This window comes from Podarcis tiliguerta, assembly GCF_965153285.1.
Source record: "Podarcis tiliguerta genome assembly, chromosome: 3".
In the NCBI taxonomy this organism is placed as follows: Eukaryota; Metazoa; Chordata; class Lepidosauria; order Squamata; family Lacertidae; genus Podarcis; species Podarcis tiliguerta.
In genome coordinates, this window is record NC_139536.1 from 109383779 (window position 1) to 109402650 (window position 18872).

The window sequence follows — 18872 nt, forward strand, 5'->3', positions numbered from 1 at the left end:
CGTCTGAACAGCTTTTTTTGAAAAAATCCCTAAGCCGCGCGGTCACAATTTCAGCAAAAATCTGACGTTCTGCAATTCACTCAAAAAAGGTGCCAAAGTGTTGCAAACGATCCCCTGAAAGCTTTTTCGGCGGAAACAAATGGGTTTTCATCATGGGAAACAGAATTAGCCCTTTACGTCGGAACAACTTTTTTTGAAAAAAATCCCTAAGCCGCGGTCACAATTTCAGCAAAAATCTGACGTTCTGCAATTCACTCAAAAATGGTGACAAAGTGTTGCAAACGATCCCCTGAAAGCTTTTTCGGTGGAAACAGATGGGTTTTTACTATGGGAAACAGAATTAGCCCTCAAAGTCAGAACAACTTTTTTTGAAAAAATCCCTAAGCCGCGCGGTCACAATTTCAGCAAAAATCTGACGTTCTGCAATTCACTCAAAAATGGTGCCAAAGTGTTGCAAACAATCTCCTGAAAGCTTTTTCGGTGGAAACAGATGGGTTTTTATCATGGGAAACAGAATTAGCCCTCGGCGTCTGAACAACTTTTTTTGAAAAAATCCCTAAGGCGCGCGGTCACAATTTCAGCAAAAATCTGACGTTCTGCAATTCACTCAAAAATGGTGACAAAGTGTTGCAAACGATCCCCTGAAAGCTTTTTCGGTGGAAACAGATGGGTTTTTACTATGGGAAACAGAATTAGCCCTCAAAGTCAGAACAACTTTTTTTGAAAAAATCCCTAAGCCGCGCGGTCACAATTTCAGCAAAAATCTGACGTTCTGCAATTCGCTCAAAAATGGTGCCAAAGTGTTGCAAACAATCTCCTGAAAGCTTTTTCGGTGGAAACAGATGGGTTTTTATCATGGGAAACAGAATTAGCCCTCGGCGTCTGAACAACTTTTTTTGAAAAAATCCCTAAGCCGCGCGGTCACAATTTCAGCAAAAATCTGACGTTCTGCAATTCACTCAAAAAAGGTGCCAAAGTGTTGCAAACGATCCCCTGAAAGCTTTTTCGGTGGAAACAGATGGGTTTCTCTCATGGGAAACAGAATTAGCCCTTTACGTCTGAACAACTTTTTTTGAAAAAATCCCTAAGCCGCGCGGTCACAATTTCAGCAAAAATCTGACGTTCTGCAATTCACTCAAAAATGGTGCCAAAGTGTTGCAAACTATCCCCTGAAAGCTTTTTCGGTGGAAACAGATGGGTTTCTCTCATGGGAAACAGAATTAGCCCTTTACGTCTGAACAACTTTTTTTGAAAAAATCCCTAAGCCGCGCGGTCACAATTTCAGCAAAAATCTGACGTTCTGCAATTCACTCAAAAATGGTGCCATACTGTTGCAAACGATCTCCTGAAAGCTTTTTCGGTGGAAGCAGATGGGTTTTTATCATGGGAAACAGAATTAGCCCTCAACATCTGAACAACTTTTTTTGAAAAAATCCCTAAGCCGCGCGGTCACAATTTCAGCAAAAATCTGACGTTCTGCAATTCACTCAAAAATGGTGCCAAAGTGTTGCAAACGATCCCCTGAACGCTTTTTCGGTGGAAACAGATGGGTTTTTACTATGGGAAACAGAATTAGCCCTCAAAGTCAGAACAACTTTTTTTGAAAAAATCCCTAAGCCGCGCGGTCACAATTTCAGCAAAAATCTGACGTTCTGGAATTCATTCACAAATGGTGCCAAACTGTTGCAAATGATCCCCTGAAAGCTTTTTCGGTGGAAACAGATGGGTTTTTATCATGGGAAACAGAATTAGCCCTCGACGTCTGAACAACATTTTTTTGAAAAAATGGGGTGCTCCCGCCAACTTAGCAGTTCGAAAGCACGTCAAAGTGCAAGTAGATAAATAGGTACCACTCTGGCGGGAATGTAAATGGCGTTTCCGTGCGCTCCTCTGGTTTGCCAGAAGCGGTATAGTCATGCTGGCCACATGACGCAGAAGCTGTACGCCGGCTGCCTCAGCCAATAAAGCGAGATGAGCGCTCCAACCCCAGAGTCGGCCACGACTGGACCTAATGGTCAGGGGTCCTTTACGTTTTTATGTATATTAAGCAGGCCCCACCCTTTCGGGGCTTTGCTCAGCTTTTGGAGAGTGATCCCACTGAGCCTTTAGTTTCAAGTTAGGTAATTATGGACAACAAACCTCTGGCAGATTTCTTTTTAACTTGCTTTGTAACCACAGAAAGTCACAAGAGTGCCGGAAAAAATGAAACGATACATTGTTTATCTCTATGCCAACATAGTGCTTTACCTTATGAGTACCATTTAAAAGTAAAAAAAAACAGTGATGGGGTGAGGGTGGAGGAGGATCTGAAGAAGAATGCCCCATGGTAGGAGCTGTGCAAAAGATGAATAATTTGGAACTGGAGTTCTGGATAGTCACAGGTCAGCGAAGAAAGCAAAAGTGAAAATTGTTGCAGTAACCAACACTTGTTGTTGTTGTTTAGTCGTTCAGTCGTGTCTGACTCTTCGTGACCCCATGGACCAGAGCACGCCAGGCACTCCTGTCTTCCACTGCCACCCGCAGTTTGGTCAGATTCATGTTTGTAGCTTCGAGAACACTGTCTAACCATCTCGTCCTCCGTCCTCCCCTTCTCCTTGTGATCTTTCCCAACATCAGAGTCTTTTCCAGTGAGTCTTCTCTTCTCATGAGGTGGCCAAAGTATTGGAGCCTCAGCTTCACGATCTGTCCTTCCAGTGAGCACTCAGGGCTGATTTCCTTAAGAATGGATGCATTTGATCTTCTTGCAGTCCATGGGACTCTCCAGAGTTTCCTCCAGCACCATAATTCAAAAGCGTCAATTCTTCGGCGATCAACCTTCTTTATGGTCCAGCTCTCACTTCCATACATCACTACTGGGAAAACCATAGCTTTTACTATACTATACTATACTATACTATACTATACTATACAGACCTTTGTTGGCAAGGTGATGTCTCTACTTTTTAAAATGCTGTCTAGGTTTGTCATTGCTTTCCTCCCAAGAAGCAGGCGTCTTTTAATTTCGTGGCTGCTGTCACCATCTGCAGTGATCATGGAGCCCAAGAAAGTAAAATCTCTCACTGCCTCCATTTCCTCCCCTTCTATTTGCCAGGAGGTGATGGGACCAGTGGCCATGATCTTCAACACTGTATTATCAACACTGTATTATCACTGTAACCAACACTGTATTATCACAAAACATGTTTATTTATTTGGGTTGTGTGTGTTTTTTAACCGCCCTTCATCACAAAGCAGATTTTTAAGTACGAGTGTGCAGAAACGTCCAGGTGGCTTTTTGCAAGGAGAAGCAACACAACTTGGCAACTGACTGACTTTTTAATAATTCCTACCTTCCCCAAAGATTACAAGGTAAAAACAAGGCTGAATATACATGATCAGCAGGATGGCAGCTTCGTGGATGAGTGGGGATTTCAACCCTGGTCTCACAGGTCCTACTCCAACGCTCAAACCTTTACACCACACACACACACACACTCTGTGTGTGTCTTTTTGTGAATGTTTGTCCATCCATCTCTAAGCCTGCATTAGGGGAATTACGGTTTTTTTTCTCTCAGAGCCTGCATTAGGGGAATTACGGTACTCGCTGGACTCTAGACAGAGCTCTGGCCCCGCCCCTCCCTTGTTCTGATGCGACTGGGCGGAAGGGGCGGGCGAAGAAGTCTCGCGAGGGCGAAGCTCCCGTGATTCACGTTCGGCGCCGCTGCGTGATTGGCCGGAGGGGGGAAGCGCGCGCACTTCCAACGGCCGGTGAAGGAGTGGGGGGGAGAAACAAAATGGCGTCGTCCGTGGCCTTCCAGCAGCTGCGAGACCTGATCGAGACGCAGGAGGCTCTGCTGGAGAGGCTGAGGCGACAGGTGGGGCTGGAGGCGCCCGGGGCGGCCGCGCCGTCTCTTCTCCCTCCAGTAAAGGGTTGTGGGAAGGGGCGCGCTGGTTCCCTTCGGCGGTCGCCGGCCACCGAGCTGGGCAGCAGCCTGTGGGAAACGTTGGCCAAAAGCCTCGCGGATGTAGCCCTCTGCAGGCCCACCCCCCTCTGTGCCTCCCCAACACTCTGCGCATAAAAATCCCTATTATTATTATTACTATTAGTTTAGACACTGAGCAAGAACTACCACTGCTGCAATTCCTACTCCTCGCCATTGACTGTATGGTAGTTTCATAAAGCCCTATCTGTTCAAAGGCAGTAATTAATAATTATTATTATATTATTATTATTGTTATTAAACAATAATATACGGTAATATTATTATTATCATTATTAGTTTAGACACCGAGAAAGAACACTGCCACTACTGCACGTCCTACTTCTTGCCTTTGACTACCATGCTTTACAGTTTCATAAAACCCTATGTGTTCAAAGGCAGTAATTACAGTGGTACCTCGGGTTAAGTACTTAATTCGTTCCGGAGGTCTGTTCTTAACCCGAAACTGTTCTTAACCTGAAGCACCACTTTAGCTAATGGGGCCTCCCGCTGCCGCCGGAGCATGATTTCTGTTCTCATCCTGAAGCAAAATTCTTAACCTGAAGCACTATTTCTGGGTTAGCGGAGTCTGTAACCTGAAGCGTATGTAACCCGAGGTACCACTGTAATAATAATAATACTAAATTTTATTTATTCCCCGGGCAGAGCGGGCTCAGGGCGGCTAGCACCAATAAAATCACAGTAAAAACATAATAGGAAAAAAAGCCAACCAATTTAAAATACAGGTTAAAATGCTGCCTCATTTTAAAAGTAGCCCATAGATCAAAACCATAAGGGGAGGGAAACATAAGGGTCCGACTGAGTCCAAACCAAAGGCCAGGTGGAACAGCTCTGTCTTGCAGGCCCTGCGGAAAGATGTCAAGTCCCGCAGGGCCCTAGTCTCTTGTGACAGAGTGTTCCACCAAGTCAGGGGCCAGTGCTGAAAAGGCCCTGGCCCTAGCTGAGACCAATCTAAGCACCTTGCGACTTGGGACCTCCAAAATGTTGTCATTTGTGGACCTTAAGGACCTCTGCTTGGCATACCAGGAGAGGCGGTCCCGTAGGTAGGCTGCTGAATACCAGTTTCTGGGAGTGCGAACAATGGAGGATTGTTTATTTCGTGCCCTTTCTGCTGGAAACAGGATTCTGGATTAGATAGGAGTTTTAGTCTGATCCAGCAGAACATAGGGAATTAAACATAGTGTGTGTGTTTGTATCTCCAGATAGAACCTCCAGCCTCAAAGGCAGTGTACCTTTAAAGACCAGTTGCTGGAGGGCAGGGATGACCATGTGGGTTTTCTAGCGCCATATAGCTGGCTGCTGTTGGAAACCAGATGGAAGGCTAAATGGACATTTGGTGTAATTCTGCAGGGTTTTTCATTATTCCATGTGTGCCGTCATGGCTCTGAAATGGAAGCAATTGCCTCCAAGAACACAATGAGATTATATCTCTGGTTTTATTTAAGGTGGTTGCCAAATTAAGATTTCAGCCAGGACCCTCAACATGATGTAAGGTAAAGGTAAAGAGACCCCTGATCATTAGGTCCAGTCGTGACCGACTCTGGGGTTGCGGCGCTCATCTCGCTTTACTGGCCGAGGGAGCCGGCGTACAGCTTCCAGCTCATGTGGCCAGCATGACTAAGCCGCTTCTGGCGAACCAGAGCAGCGCACAGAAACACCGTTTACCTTCCTGCCGGAGCAGTACCTATTTATCTACTTGCACTTTGACGTGCTTTCGAACTGCTCAGTTGGCAGGAGCAGGGACCGAGTAACGGGAGCTCACCCCATTGCGGGGATTTGAACCGCTGACCTTCTGATCGGCAAATCCTAGGCTCTGTGGTTTAACCCACAGTGCCACCCGCATATCTAAAATAAAGCACACCAGTCATATGTGTGTAGTGCTTGTTGTAGGAACCTCAAGGTAAATACTGCAATGTGTTCTATGTAAGGCTGCCCTTAGGCCTAGTGTAGAAGCTCCAGCTAGGGCAGACTGCTGCGACTAGGCTGCTGCTGCAGTTGGATGGCCAGGCTGCCCATATGCTACTGGAGCAGATTAAGGATTTTGGATTGATACACAGAGCCCTGAACAACTTGGATCCAGGATTGCCTGAGCCCTTATATCCTAGCCTTGCCCAGTTACCAAGAACACTCCTACAGGAGCTCAACTCAATCAGAAGTTGGGCAATTACTGTTGCTGGTCCCATTCTGTGGAACACTCTTCAAGCAGAGATTTGGCAGGCAACCTCACTTTTAAAGACCTTTCTATACCGACAAGCCTATGCAGTTGATTAAAAATCATGAAACTGCATCAGTGGCTGACATATAAGTACTTTTGTAAATAAAATTGTAGTTAGTCGTAAAATGAGCAGAAGCTGTAATGCAATAGCCATAAAACAGAGTGAGCCTATCTAGATAAAGATATACCTAGAGAGGTGAAGGTTTGGAAAAACAAAAAAATGAAACCGTGCCCCCCCAACTGTTTTTCTGTTTGTTGTTGTTGTTGGTTTGGTTGCTTCCAAAATGGGGACAGAAAAATAGGGTGGGGTGGGTTTTCCACAATTTTTTCTTTTTTCTGCATGCTTTCACATCTCTAGATATGCCTAAGCCCACTGCAATCAGTAGACATAGATTGACCTAACTCAGCATAGGATCAGACTGCAAAAATAACTAATATACATTCAGCATTCCCCCCCCCAATAGTAATTCACAAACAACTAATCTATAAAATATAACATTCTTTTAACAGATAGCAATGCAGAAAGAGAACTCTGTAAGCAAGGTGGAATATGAGGCTATTATAAGGAAACTGCAGGTATGTGGCCTTCATTTAATAATTTATTTCTGATATTTTTACTCTTTTGTTAAACATAATCAAGGCAGCAGTAGAGATTGCACATTCTCAAAGATTTGTGCAAGTTCCCCTGTAGATTCATGTCTTGTGACAATGTCGGTTTTTAATATCAGAAGTTAGTATCTGAATATTTGAGAGTGAGGGGACTCGAGTGGTGCTGTGGTCTAAGCCTCTTGGGCTTGCTGATCGGAAGGTCAGCAGTTCAAATCAGCGCAACTGGGTGAGCTTCCATTCCTCTGTCCCAGCTTCTGCCAAACTAGCAGTTCAAAAACATACCAATGCTAGTAGATAGTGCTGCGGCGTTTCCATGTGCTCTGGCACTCATCACGGTGTCCCATTGTGCCAGAAGCGGTTTAGTCATGCTGGCCACATAACCCAGAAAGCTGTCTGTGGACAAACACCGGCTCCCTCGGCCTGAAGCGAGATGAGCACTGCAGCCCATAGTCAATGTTTGACTGGATTTAACCAGCTGGGGTCCTTTTACTTTACACCAGAGTTGTGGCATATTTTCTTTGCCTGCTGATGCAGTTGAATACTTCCTTTTTTATAATGTTGGTTTACCTGTTAGGCAATCTAAGAACTTAGATTTTTCAACTGTATTCTAATTTACAGAAGGAAGAGGAAGAACATGCAAAGACGAAGAGTAATCTAGCGATGGAATCCGAACAGCTGGAATTCGCCCTTGGGGAGATTGATGTTCTGTCAAAGCAACTTGAGAGGGAGAAACAAGCTTTTGACACTGCGTATGCTTGTAGATTGGTGTGGGAGTCTCTGTGAAGAGAACGGGCTCAGGTTTTCTTGTCTAGAAAGGGGAGTTGGTGAAATGATAGTTACAGTTCCCCAGAAGACCACGGACTAGCCAGTTCCCAAGGGACCAGCCGCTGCCTCTCCCCCAACCTCTGAACAGCCAGGCACGTGCAAGAAAGGAACAGTAGCGGCTCTGGATAAAGGCAGCTCTATCTCTTTCTGCTCTTGACCACTTCGGGCAGTTCAGAGGCTGGAAGGAACGAGAAATCTGTATCCTAGCACCTGTTTCAACAACTGACCAGCTGCTCCCTGAGTCTTCATCCTCCATTATAAGCAGGTGCTAAGATTTAGCAACTGCTGGATAAGACCAGAGTATACAGCAGCAGGCTACGTGAGCCAGTAGCCTGACTGAGCTGGAAGTAGGGTTAGTATTGTTGGGCGTGCCAGAATTTTCCAAGCTAAGAGGCTTGTTTGCTGCAATGCTAAGCATGTTTTCTCGTAATTACGCCCTTGTAGAATTGCAGTCACACTGCGTGCTAGCCCTAGAGCAGTGTCCTCTACCATGATGTTTCGTTCAGTTCCCGTTTTTTTATTCCCACCACCCAACCCATCAGCGTTCTGTGCTCACTGAGAATATTCAAAATAAAATAAAATAAAAATTCTTTCCAGTAGCCCCTTACTGTTTGGGGTTTCCCCCCTTAGGGCTGGCTATCTATTTTTACTTCTGTAAATGTTAGTACTCCCTCAAGCCTCATGTGTGTGGATGGTTATTTCTGTGATGTTTTGGTTATACAAGGAACGGATCCACACTCTTGAGAGTGAGTTCAGTATAAAAGAGAAAGTTTGGATCCTGTGAAATGGTTATGTGGATCTTTTCAAGTCACTGCAACAACATAACAGAAGCTTAAAGGGGATCAGTGCAACGTACACACTTAAATCTGTAGCCTAACTAGCACTGTTCTACAGATCGGTCGGCTCCATAATTACAAAGGTCAAGTTTCCAAAGGTGCATAAGGGGCACGTATGACTTGCTCCTGATCATCTTATCTGACAGATAACAACATTTGAACTACTTATTCCAGCTGTATTTAAAGGTATTGACATGTGTGACTAAAATAATATTCCTTCTGTTGTAGACTTTCTCGGGTAAAAAGCAAAGTGCAGAAGGAATCGATCCAAAAAGACAAGCTGTTGAGCAAATGCGCTGGTAAATTCACTAGATTGTTTTATCGTCTCAGACTGAGGATTACTTGAGAAATTAACCCCTTTAGGCACTTTAGCCTGTGTGGTGTAGTGGTTAAGAGACTCGTAATCTGGTGAACCGGGTTTGCGTCTCCGCTCCTCCACCTGCAGCTGCTAGCAGGGTGACCTTGGGCCAGTCACACTTCTCTGAAGTCTCTCAGCCCCACTCACCTCACAGAGTGCTTGTTGTGGGGGAGGAAGGGAAAGGAGAATGTGAGCCGCTTTGAGATTCCTTTGGGTAGTGATAAAGCGGGATATCAAATCCAAACTCCTCCTCTTCTTCTTCTTCTTAAAAGGAATGCCTAAAAGTCTAATTCCTCAAGTAAAAATGTATACTTAAAAATGTTGGCAAGCGGGCAAGCTTGAAAACAGGTACACTATAGATAGATAGATAGATAGATAGATAGATAGATAGATAGATAGATAGATACAGTAGTACCTCTGGTTACGTACTTAATTCGTTCCGGAGGTCCGTACTTAACCTGAAACTGTTCTTAACCTAGAGCACCACTTTAGCTAATGGGGCCTCCCGCTGTTGCCGAGCCGCCAGAGCAGGGATTTCTGTTCTCATCCTGAAGCAAAGTTCTTAACCCAAGGTACTATTTCTGGGTTGGCGGAGTCTGTAACCTGAAGCGTATGTAACCCGAGGTACCACTGTATAGATATATAGATACAGATATGTTTGGCAGCAGCTCCCTATCGTCCTGCGCTCAGGGGCATAGATGCATTTGCCTCCACTTTTTCTGCACCTTGTGTATTCTGTCAGTGTCATGGGCCCCTCAGTAGGTCTGGATCTGGTTAGTGCCTAGATGGGTAACTACCCTCAGGCACTTAAACTGCTGGAAGAAAGGCAGGATATAAATGTAAGAAAATAAATAAATATGTCTATTTTTTTTATCCTGGGCACAGAATTCAGTTTCTAGAGCATGTAGTGTTGGGATACTGCCAGGGAGACAAAGTCCATCATGACTTCACGTCGTCTCCGGACGTCCATCGATCTCCCATAGACACGCAGTATCAGCAATTAGCGACACGAGCTCCAGAAATAGCTTGCCACATTCCAGAGCCGTGCACGCTCTTATCAGCAGATAATGCACAGCGAAAGATGCACTCAGGAGAGCATTATTTACAAGTTTATTTCTGTGTTGATCAGAACAAAGAAAAACATGACTGCCTGCTTCAGTGTTCCGGCTCCGAGAGAGAGAGAAACGAAAGCAAAGACACAACAGAAACATCCTGTGAAACAGGAAATGCGCAGGCTGTGACACAAACATCCTGCTCCCTTTTAAGGTGGAACGGAAATATCCTAACATGTAGTACCTATAGCATTACCTATTTGGGTTGACTATAACCGAACCAGGATAATACAGTTTGAGACTTTGCTGGTAATTCTTTGTACATAACTTTGTTTTGTGCCCTTTGATTTTGATATTTAGAAAGCAAAAGCACAAATCAGTGATTTCCAAATTCCTCCTACAGAAATTGAGACCCATATTCAAAAACAGGAAGACGTTCTGAACTACAAAGAAAACGAGATCAGGGAGCTGCAGAACTTCATCAACAACCAGAAGCAAACATTAAAGTAAGTATATGTTTTTATCGAAGACACTTTTACTAGATTCTTTGAAAATATGTAGGTAACTGAGTTAACTATTTCCCTTTTATTATTACTATTATTAAATTTATATATTGCCCTTCAAGAGATCCCAGGGTGGTTCACAAAATGCAATACAAGATAAAACACAAGTAAATAATTAAAACAAAACAAAACAATACCCACCTTCCCACAGATACATTTAAAGGCTGTAGGATCCAAGTATTTCTTTTCATTTTTAATCACAATTTTCCTCCGCCTGATGCTTCCCCAGATCTTGGGGTGTGGTGTGAAATAGAGAATATTGCTTACTGAGACATTTACACCCTTCCTTTAGAATCACTGTCAAAGTAGTTATTTTTACAGTTATCCTCAAACTTGTTTCGTACTTGTGGCATCCCCTCCTTTTTTGTTTGTGTGTATGCTTTCCTCCATTGCTTCTTCAAAGGTCCAGTTTGGATATCCCAATAAACTTCAAGGCAGAAGCTTTCACATCCATTAAAAAAAAATTAATGGCAGTTTAGCATTATGTTTGAACTCTAAACTGTGGTTAATTTTAATTGTGGTTTGTAGAAATAAACCAACTTCATAAGCCAGCTTTGTTGGTTTCTTCCCCTGGGGTATTTTCCTGCTTTCTTAACTGTTCCATTCTTTCTGGGTTGCTGTGCTGCTAGCGATTGCTTAGTACTGTAGCTGTGGTAAATGCTGATTATAGAAACCAGTGATCTGTTTGATAAGGCATGTGTTTCTAATGGAGTAGGTGGAAGCAGTAACTGATTTGAAGACCCCATGGCAAAGAATGGGTGGTATCTAGCTAAGTTTTACTCAGAGTAGGTTCATTGAAATTAATGAACATTAATCCAGCAGTCCATTAATTTCAGTGGGTCTACTATGAATAAATTTCGTTGAATACCACCCGGTGAAATTATCATAGGAAGTCCAACATTCTGTTTTTCTTTATCAATTGGTTGTATGTTGAAAGGATTGTTCAGGAGTCGGCACACACATAATAGCGTTGCATTTATTTTCCTGATATTTCACACGTGCCACAGATCAGTAAGTACTTAGATGTCTATTTTCACAAAGAAAATTGCATGGCAAATGTTCTTACAATGTGCTTTCTGGTTTTTGTTGTTGTTTTGTTTTGCAGGAAACAAGCATCTGAATTCAAGATACAAAAACAACAGGAAAGTTACATAGCAAAAGTGCTTGGGAGAAAGAACAAGAAGGATTTGAAATAACCGTAGAAGCATTCCCTCAAGTCACTTGATTCTAATCTTACTCTTAGATGTGTTGAAATAAAAAATGAACTTCTAAGTTTTTCCACCAAGAAATTACTCTGCCGGTAATTTAAGTGAGATATTCACCTCTAAATGCCAACTTTCCCTACTTCATTCTGTCCAGTGGGACCAATGTATGAACTACTGTACATCTTTAGGTGGACAAAGACTACTGCATTGGATTCTGTATATTTAAGCATAAGGCACCATCTTTTTCACCCGGATATGAAAGGCAGTCAAGACCCCAATGATCTTTAAAGCATCTGTGGGTTTTAATAAAATCACTACTACATAGTGTGGTAATTCAGTAACTATGTATTTATGGTACTTTAATTTGTTGTTCCTGGTGTGGGTGGGACTATGAGGTTACCATTGCAGCCATGTACATGTCTACTCAGAAGTAGGTCACACTGAGTTCAAAAGATGCGAAGGTAAGCGAGTAAAGAATTGCAGGAGCTCATTTCTAAGCTAGCACATGCCATTCAAGGCTGTCTATCATTTTCCTTCTTTAGCTGTTTAGAAACATTTTCAAGGAAAGTGGCAACAAATGGAAGAGAACAACAAATAGCTTCAAACAATTAAAAGGCTGCCACGTGGTATGTCTTCTCAAAGCCACACTCTTCTTTCCCTGGTTTTAATTTAAGATGAGGCTGCAGAGGGGGAGTCTTTGCAGATGCAGCTGGAAGCTTACGCCTTAGCTGCAAAGATTCCTCCCAAAAATGGGTCTTGAATTCAGCGCTGAATTTGCAGCAAGGATTGGATGGGAGCTCTAGCCAGTGGAACCAGGAGTAAATTAGGACCCCTATTGCACCTGATGGGGCCAGAGGTAACCCACGTCTGTGCTAGATACTCATTGGCGAGCGAAAGACTCTTGTGTACATGCGCCAGGGCATTTGTATCACATATTCCAGGATTGTGCTGCAGGCTGCAATCCTAAACACTATTGCTAGGAAATAATTCTTACTGAACTCTCTTGAACATCTGAGTTCCATGCATAAGATTGCACCAATCTTTATAGCTTCTCTTTGGCCCTTTCTGCATGATCTTTTTAAAAACATACAGTTGTTAGTTCTTCTTTTATCCCCTTAAACTGGTGCTTCTTTTGTAAAGAACATTTATTTTCCAAACACTAAAGTACAATGTTTTGTACCTGGGATTATGCACTGCCAACTCTAGGATTGGTATGTATCCTTTGCTGTTGTCCTTGTAAACTTAACCTGTTTATGTGGGTATTGTGGGAACCAATTATTGTGATGTTAAGTGATAGGTAAACTTTTTAGTTTGAAAACTCAACTATGAAACTTAGTGCTGTGTGTGTATTTGTATAGCAAATTCTTACCTTTCCAAAAGCAAAATAAATACCCACTTATCTTCTCTGAAGTACACTGACTGGATTTCTTGTTTTTCTACAACCCTACAACCTTTAAAGCCCTAAACGGCCTCGGTCCAGTATATCTGAAGGAGCGTCTCCACCCCCATTGTTCTACCCGGACACTGAGGTCCAGCATCGAGGGCCTTCTGGCAGTTCCCTCACTGCGAGAAGCCAAGTTACAGGGAACCAGGCAGAGGGCCTTCTCGGTAGTGGCGCCCTCCCTGTGGAACGCCCTCCCACCAGATGTCAAAGAGAACAACAACTACCAGACTTTTAGAAGACATCTGAAGGCAGCTCTGTTTAGGGAAGCTTTTAATGTTTGATATATTGCAGTGTTTTAATATATATATTTTTGGAAGCCGCCCAGAGTGGCTGGGGAAGCCCAGCCAGATGGGCGGGGTATAAATAATAAATTATTATTATTATTAGAAGAAGATTAAAAAAATAATAGAAGAGAGAGAAAATAGATGAAGTACTGAATTGTATTAGTCCTTTCTTAGCCTGCTAACCACATGTACTTGTATGTTTCAGGATACATTCAAAAACATTTGCAGTGTTTGAAGACCCTCTCATGTAGTTAATTTGAACATATCCAGCTGCCACTCACTTGTGTTCAGTGGGATTCTTGACTTTGTTATCACCCCGTTTGCCTTAAAGGGAAGATTTCTTTTTAAAAATATATTAAATTATTACTGTTAGGTCACCAACCTGGTGCTAAATAGGAGCTACTGAAGGGCAATTCCCTAAGGCATGTAACTGAAGTCTCAGTAGTCTGTTCTTATTGTTTTTGTCTAGCAGTCAGTAGGAGTAGAGTTCCATACTACTGATTTTACCCAAAAAATTACAATCTTTGGTTTTAATTTTTGTTTGCTGTTTGATTTTATAGAAAAGATAATAGATTGCAGGGGAGCCCATGCAAAAGCAAAACTACCACATTACCTAATTCATACTGTGGCAGGTGGGATTTCATATGATGGCATTGGTCAGGTGTTGACAGTACTATGTAAAGGATAACGTGATTGAGGTAACACTTTATTCATAAGAGGAATACCGTAGCAGCTACGCTGGGCTATGTGTAAAAGAACAGACATCTAGCCAGACACAAAGATTAGGAACATTAATCTGTTAATTACATCCCCAGCTGTGGACTGAGCTCATCAGTTGTTTTAAGGCTGGGCAGCACTGGCTTTTATTTAAGTAGTTCTGTACCACCATTTCACACATACAAATTGTATCACAAACAATACCCTGTTAATTTTCTGGTTCTGGTGGGGCTACCTTGTATCACAAACAATACCCAGTTAATTTTCTGGTTCTGGTGGGGCTACCTTGCCTACAACTCCTGGATTTCCTATTTCTTACTGTTGTTGTTGTTGTTTAGTCGTGTCCGACTCTTCGTGACCCCATGGACCAGAGCACGCCAGGCACTCCTGTCTTCCGCTGCCTCCCTCAGTTTGGTCAAACTCATGCTGGTAGCTTCGCGAACACTGTCCAACCATCTCGTCCTCTGTCGTCCCCTTCTCCTTGTACCCTCCATCTTTCCCAACATCAGGGTCTTTTCCAGGGAGTCTTCTCTTCTCATGAGATGGCCAAAGTATTGGAGCCTAAGCTTCAGGATCTGTCCTTCCAGTGAGCACTCAGGGCTGATTTCCTAGTGCCCTGTATATTTGCAGAGAAACAGTTTGGTTATGAACGCCTGGTTACCTTTTAACACAGGTTATGGCCCCATACCTGGTGAGGCTATAGAGTCAAAAATTCTCTTAGAAGATGGGTAAATTCCAAACGGGAATGAACTACAGCTGCTTGGTTCAGCCTCCGCTGGCTGATGTCCCAGACCTAGTGAATGCCTGGTATTTGGCACTGACTCCATCTGGAATGCCTACAGTAACGGGGAATTGACCCTCACAATTCATTTGGGTCTTGTACACTTGCACCTATACGAATATCTGTGTGGCACTTTTCACAGTGTATTGTTTTTGAGCCCAGCTTTTGGCAACGTGCCTTGAACAATACAGGCACAAGATTGTTGGCATCCGTCTGTCTTGGAAATGCACCTTTGGGGCATTCAGTCAAGCTGTTGGAAGGTTGCAGCGCCTGGGAGAGACATGTTTCATTGCAAGTGGGGCAGATGAAGGTGTTCAGTTTTGCTGCTGCAGATGCACCATGGCGTTCCTTCTCTCTGCTTTCCTCCCAGCAGTCATTCCTCCTCTGGTCACTGCTGTAGATACACGGACCTGACTGTCTATCTTCAGGCACTGAGATCGCCTGCAAGGGATTCCCACACAGGGTTGATGCTGCTAGCATTCATGTCAAGTTTGCAGACACCTTTGTAACAAAGCTCACATTTGGCTTTCAGTTTAAAGGGTTAATTGACACGCCACTTTTTCTGATTTTCATTTTTGATTTTTTTAATTCCCAAGACTTTAAATTTAGCTCCATTGGTGAACCGATCTGACCTAGCGTATCCAGTAGCTTACAGTCTTGGCATGCCCCCAGTGGATTAACACCTCCTGCTGTTACTTTGCTGATCTTTTTAAATAAATAAATTGGTTTACTGTAGTTTTCAGCAAGATCAGGTCATTGCAGCTTATTCTGCACATTTTTTATCTATCTGCAATGTCTTTGTTTGTGCTCCAGTTCAAGAATGGTTTTCTTTTGAACAGGAAAAAGGCAGGGGACTTTATTTATTTGACTTTTTTTATTTTGTGGATGTGGAATCTGGAAGGTTATTTTAGACTCTTTTAGAATCTAAACGCAACTCATAGCTAAGAATTAAAACAGGTTTGGCACTCTCTTTGGGATCAGACAGATTGGATCCCTCTACTGCGAATCGGCCAGCTCAGTCTGTGTTAGATATACTTCAGCTACCTTGGCAACATTTCAGTTTTGTGATGATGCTTGGGGAGTTGGATCGATGAAGCCTTCTGACATTTAGACACTGAAATATTCACAAGAACTCACGTTGCACTAATAGTAGGAGTGCTTCCAATGGTAATTTTAACCTTAATTTAGCAGCTGCTTGTCAATAAAGAGTTTTTGTTGCTGGTACTGCTGGAGTAAACTTCAATGCTCGGGAGTTATTTTGGTTGGCCCTGAAATAACTAAGTGCTTTAAGCTACTTGAGACAATGGGAAGTGAAAAATTAAATGATGCAAGGAAAGCATCTTTTTAAAGTGTGTTTAGTGGAGCTTACTTGGGCTCATGGGACTTGCTAGGGCTGGTGGAATTTGTAAATCAGCAACACCTGGAGGGACAAAGGTTCTCCACTCCTTTATATAATGAGATTATGGAAGTCTCCAGAACTGAGCTATAAAAGTCTGCATTCATTTAGGGCTGAGGGCTTTTGAAACCTTAAGTCATTGAGATCCATTTCACACACACACACACACACACACACAGAAAAACAATTTAAAACACATCTGAATATTTGGGCTGCAATGCAGTTTGATTTAGTCCACGCTGGTCTTTTTAACAGAGGAAGATATGCAATGATAGAAAAGGAGAAATGAGACAGTTCACAAAGATAAGAATTCTATGTGGGGCAAAAGTCAAGTTCAGCTTTGATACCACAGCAGTACTCTCACTCCTTGTGAAATGTGCAAAGATTATTCTCTAGGGACAGGCTTTCCAGCTCCAATATCTACCAGTGGCAGCTAGTGGGGGCAGGGAGGAAGGCAAATAAACTGAACATATCAATGGAAGTCATGAAAGCAGAGAGATAAAGAGCCACCTGATATTCAAGGACAGCAGTTGACCTCAGAAATACACGTTTTAGTTACCCAGATATTTTCCCAACAGGACCTGCATGACTTGCAGGCAGTGATTACTCAAAGCACCCATTTATTTCAACGTAATCTGCTGCCATGCAAGTATGTTTAGGATTGTAAGGTAAAGGTAAAGGGACCCCTGACCATTAGGTCCAGTCGTGGCCGACTCTGGAGTTGCGGCGCTCATCTCGCTTTATTGGCTGAGGGAGCCAGCATACAGCTTCCAGGTCATGTGGCCAGCATGACTAAGCCTCTTCTGGCAAACCAGAGCAGCGCACGGAAACGCCGTTTACCTTCCCACTGGAGCGGTACCTATTTATCTACTTGCACTTTGACGTGCTTTCGAACTGCTAGGTGGGCAGGAGCTAGGTTAGGATTGTAGCCTGTGCATTAAAAAAATACATCCCAAGGGTGCATACCCACAGAGCATCAGAACTGCTCATGAGTTAAGTCCTCCAATCAGCTTTGTGAGGAGGCATGCTGAGCTCACTCTTCTGAGTAGAGAGCTGGTGGTAAGTACTTTTCTGTGACTAAGCCACTTTTGGTGAACCAGAGCAGCACACGGAAACGCCGTTTACCTTCCCGCTGGAGCGGTACCTATTTATCTACTTGCACTTTGACGTGCTTTCGAACTGCTAGGTTGGCAGGAGCAAGGACCCAGTAACGGGAGCTCACCCCGTTGCGGGGATTCGAACCGCCGATCTTCTAATCGGCAAGTCCTAGGTTCTGTGGTTTAACCCACAGTGAATACAGTAAATAAAAGCCAGAATCAAGAATTTTAAAAATCAATAAAAAGAGATGAGAAAAACAAACAATAAAACTGAGGTTTTAAAAGCCATTAAATTAATAATAACATTATCACCAAATCAGGGCATCACTGTCACAATTACGTTAATATGTGCCGTATATATATTCGTATTAATCACTGTGAAGAAGAAACAGCCTTTTTTCCCTCTCCTGTGCATTCTTTTCTTCTTTTCTCTTTTTTTGCAGCTAGTGACAGTTGTAATACATTCAGAAGAGACAAATTTGGGGCTATGAGAACATGAAATCATTAGGAGACTAGGACCTTAATAAAATTTGACCTTGGTTTGTTGGCAGTTCATGCAATTCAAAATGAGCTTTTTCCTCATAGGAAAGTTAGAAAATGTCCCTCTAGGGCTGGACTAATCCTAAGAATATTACACTGACATCTAGAGATCTTAAAGATTTAGCCCTGTGTTTGAGAGCTTTGTGGGATAATGACAGCACCTTGAATGGTGCACAGAAGGTTACAGGAAGTCAGTAAAAATATAGCGGTGCTTATATAATGCTGTTGTCAGGCAGACAGCTGCATTTTGTGCCAAGCCTGGGCTCTGAGCAGTCCCAAAGGGCAGATCATGTAGACCACATTGCAAGTGTCTATCACCAAGGTTGTAATTATGTGAACGATTTTCGCAAGATCCATATCTGCAAACTAGCCAAAGCTTTCCCAGAGAAGATACCGTGTGTGAAAAGCTCTGTTGCCCATCTCCGTTATTTCAGTCTAAGGGGCAGCTGTGGATTAAGTGGGACACCAATCCTAAAAGGGGGCTGGCCGTATGACTTGTCTGCAATTCATCTCAGACTCCCTTATCTATCTAGTTTTGTTAAGTTGTGGGTGAACATGTCAGACGACACAGCGATTCTTCAAACAGCTCTTGTTTATTCACAGGCCCAGAACAGAACTGGGCTGAAGGGTTCAGCCAGCCTGCTTATATAGAGCTCCAGTACAACGTAACTGTAACAATTTTCTAAAACTATCCAATCACTGAACGTCACTTTCGATCCCTTATTTGCATAACTATCTACAGTATTCCCCTGCTGGCCCAGGGTGAGAACTTCAGTACATAACAAGTTTGTCTTTCAATTAGCAGATTGCTTCCCTTGATTAGAAGTGCAACCCAAAATAATTTTCCAGTGGTATCCTGACTTACCCCACAAAAGCTAAACAAGTTCTGCAGGGCAAATGTGTGCGGTGATTGGAAATGCAAAATGATAGGTGCAAACTTCATTCCTATTGGGTTACACCTCAAGAACAG

At 43.1% G+C, this 18872-nt stretch overlaps 1 protein-coding gene and 1 long non-coding RNA gene across 3 annotated transcripts in view; one reads left to right on the top strand and one right to left on the bottom strand.

Annotated features, from left to right (window-relative positions):
• Positions 1-3685: 3685 nt before the first annotated feature.
• SPATA24 (spermatogenesis associated 24) lies at positions 3686-13053 on the top strand. The gene is made up of 6 exons (XM_083435505.1): positions 3686-3854; positions 6706-6771; positions 7423-7553; positions 8694-8764; positions 10279-10381; positions 11544-13053. The coding sequence occupies exons 1-6, from the start codon at positions 3774-3776 to the stop codon at positions 11632-11634; spliced, it is 543 nt and encodes a 180-aa protein (XP_083291631.1). The 5' UTR covers positions 3686-3773; the 3' UTR covers positions 11635-13053.
• The window catches only part of LOC310675243, a 33744-nt gene continuing 22859 nt past the window's right edge, over positions 7988-18872 (bottom strand). The window contains exon 4 of one of the 2 annotated variants that reach the window (XR_014509985.1): positions 7988-8232. This is a non-coding gene — a long non-coding RNA (uncharacterized lncRNA). Of the gene's footprint in view, positions 8233-11398; positions 11555-18872 lie in introns of those variants that run through there. The other variant, XR_014509986.1, reaches the window with a different exon arrangement.